The 2,322-nt window shown below is 31.2% G+C and overlaps 1 protein-coding gene across 1 annotated transcript; it reads left to right on the forward strand.

Moving 5' to 3' along the window:
• Positions 1-585: 585 nt before the first annotated feature.
• Positions 586-1,846, forward strand: LOC131660421 (dehydrin ERD14-like). Its single transcript, XM_058929664.1, has 2 exons — positions 586-990; positions 1,198-1,846. Exons 1-2 carry the CDS (start codon positions 718-720, stop codon positions 1,585-1,587), a joined length of 663 nt encoding a protein of 220 aa, XP_058785647.1. The 5' UTR covers positions 586-717; the 3' UTR covers positions 1,588-1,846.
• Positions 1,847-2,322: the final 476 nt, after the last annotated feature.

The raw sequence follows: 2,322 nt of genomic DNA on the forward strand, positions 1-2,322 counted from the left end.
TTTTTAATTTCCTATTGAAAAAAGTAGTTAACCTTTTACAAAAATCTCAAAACTTATTAATAACAATATTATATCTATTAAGACAATAAATATAATTTTAAGTGAATATATTTTGACATCTAAAAAAGAATATTGACATAGTTTGTCCTCTTGCATTCTATTTTTATGATTAATTTAATCGATAATTTTATACATATTAAAAGGAAAAAAAAAGAGAAAATAATATTTTTGCTAAAATACCCTTTATCAAATATTAGAAATAATAAAAATAATATTAATTAGATGATATGATTGATAAAATGCAATAAAAATTAAAATACATAATTCATTTTGGACACTTTTTAATTCCATATAAAACGTTGATTAAGCAAGAAAATGAAAAGGTGAACAAATAATTGAACCGAGTGTAGTTATAGGGAGCGTGGCTAAACTCATTACATTCCATGTTCATCTTTTTAACTTAATCTACACGTCAGTTACTTGTCCTTTAAATTTAATTAATCTTAATTTTTTAATTAGTTGTAATCTTAATCGCGGGTAATGCGTGTCATTATGTGTAGTAGTGAACTAGTATAAAGCACTCTCTCATCTCTTAGTTTTCCATCATCAATACAACAACACTATCATCATCTCATACTTTACCTTTCAGCTACATAATCCATTTTACTTAGAGTTAATTAATTTCCAGTTCGATCCATCTTGTTAGTAGTGATCATCATGGCTGAGGAGAATCAGAACAAGTACGAGGAGACCACCTCCGCAACCAACCCTGAGACAGAGATCAAGGACAGAGGTGTTTTTGATTTTATCAGTGGTAAGAAAAAGGATGAAGAACATAAGCCTCCTCAAGATGAGGCGATTTCCCACGAGTTTGGTCATAAGGTGACTTTGTATGAAGCACCATCAGAAACCAAAGTTGAAGATGAAGGTGAAAAGAAACACTCCAGTCTCTTGGAGAAACTTCACCGATCTGACAGCTCATCAAGCTCTGTAAGTAATTCAGCCCTGATCGCTTTGATTCGTTTTATTTCTATGTAGTATTGTTGTTAATATATTTGAGATGAACTCTTTAAGTAATTTATTTAGCTCTGATCGCTTCGATTCGTTTTATGTCCATTTAATATTGTTAGTATTATTCAAAAAATATTTATTATTATTGAAAAATAATTAATGTATTTTTTATGTGTGCATATATAGTCAAGTGAAGAGGAAGGAGAAGATGGTCAGAAAAGAAAGAAGAAGAAGGAAAAGAAGAAGAAAGAGGACACTTCTGTGCCAGTTGAGAAAGTTGATGTTGTTGAAGGAACAACAGGTACCGAGGAAAAGAAAGGTTTCCTTGACAAAATTAAGGAGAAGCTTCCAGGACACAAGAAAACTGATGATATAACAACTCCTCCACCTGTTGTTACTGCTCCTCCTGCTCATGTTCATACTGAGACAGCAGCAACTACAACAACTACTCCGGAAGGAGAGAAGAAAGGTATTTTGGAAAAGATCAAGGAGAAGCTTCCTGGTTATCATGCTAAGACTGCTACTGATGTTGCTGAAGACAAAGATCATCATAAGGATGAGACTACTTCTCATTGAAGATTCATGGAATGATTGTGTTGGTTTGTGGCTTTGGGGGTGTTTTGTTTAATTAATTTCTATCATTAAGGCCTTGTGTGGTGATTTCTTTCTTGATGATATATGTGTTTGGTTCTTATTTTATCTTTGTGGGTACTTTTTCAAATACACATAAAAGAAAAGTTGTTTGGGTTTATTTTATCTTTTCTTAAGTAGATTGAAAAAAAAAAAACTTGTATCAAAAAATTATTATTGAATGTATTTGGTTTGTGAAGCAGAAGCATTTGATCTTCATATCTATGCATGTATATTTTGTTTTAGTTCTTGATTACAATCCAATGAATAGTACTAGTATTAATTATGTTGGTTTTTTGAATTAACTGTGAGAATTACTTGCAGATTATGATAATTCAGAGATTATCTATCATCCAAGTGGTTGATAAATTATTAATAATAATAATAGTCACGTTAGTACTTACTAGAAGTGTCGATTATCTTCTTTTTCTTTTCTTGGCAAGATCCTCTACGTGTCCAGGGTTTTTAACTTTTTCCGGAGATATTTATGCTGCTATACCCTACTACTTTTAATTTGGTGTGATTATGGCCTACACACAAATGATGAATATTGACTAGCGGTTGTTGATTCTTAGCTTTATAGCCCCACTTAAAGGCCTCACACAAATTATGTAACTTTGCCAACTGTTTTTGATTAGCAACTTTTAGTTTGTTTGTTGTATGATTAAGGGAAATAGATTC

Source organism: Vicia villosa, linkage group LG3 (genome assembly GCF_029867415.1).
Source record: "Vicia villosa cultivar HV-30 ecotype Madison, WI linkage group LG3, Vvil1.0, whole genome shotgun sequence".
NCBI classification, from domain to species: Eukaryota; Viridiplantae; Streptophyta; class Magnoliopsida; order Fabales; family Fabaceae; genus Vicia; species Vicia villosa.

Excerpts from the sequence above, each read along its gene's own strand:
- LOC131660421 (XM_058929664.1), top strand. The coding sequence starts at position 718 with ATGGCTGAGGAGAATCAGAACAAGTACGAGGAGACCACCTCCGCAACC. Across the intron at positions 991-1,197 it reads CTGACAGCTCATCAAGCTCT|TCAAGTGAAGAGGAAGGAGA; the intron begins GTAAGTAATTCA and ends GTGCATATATAG.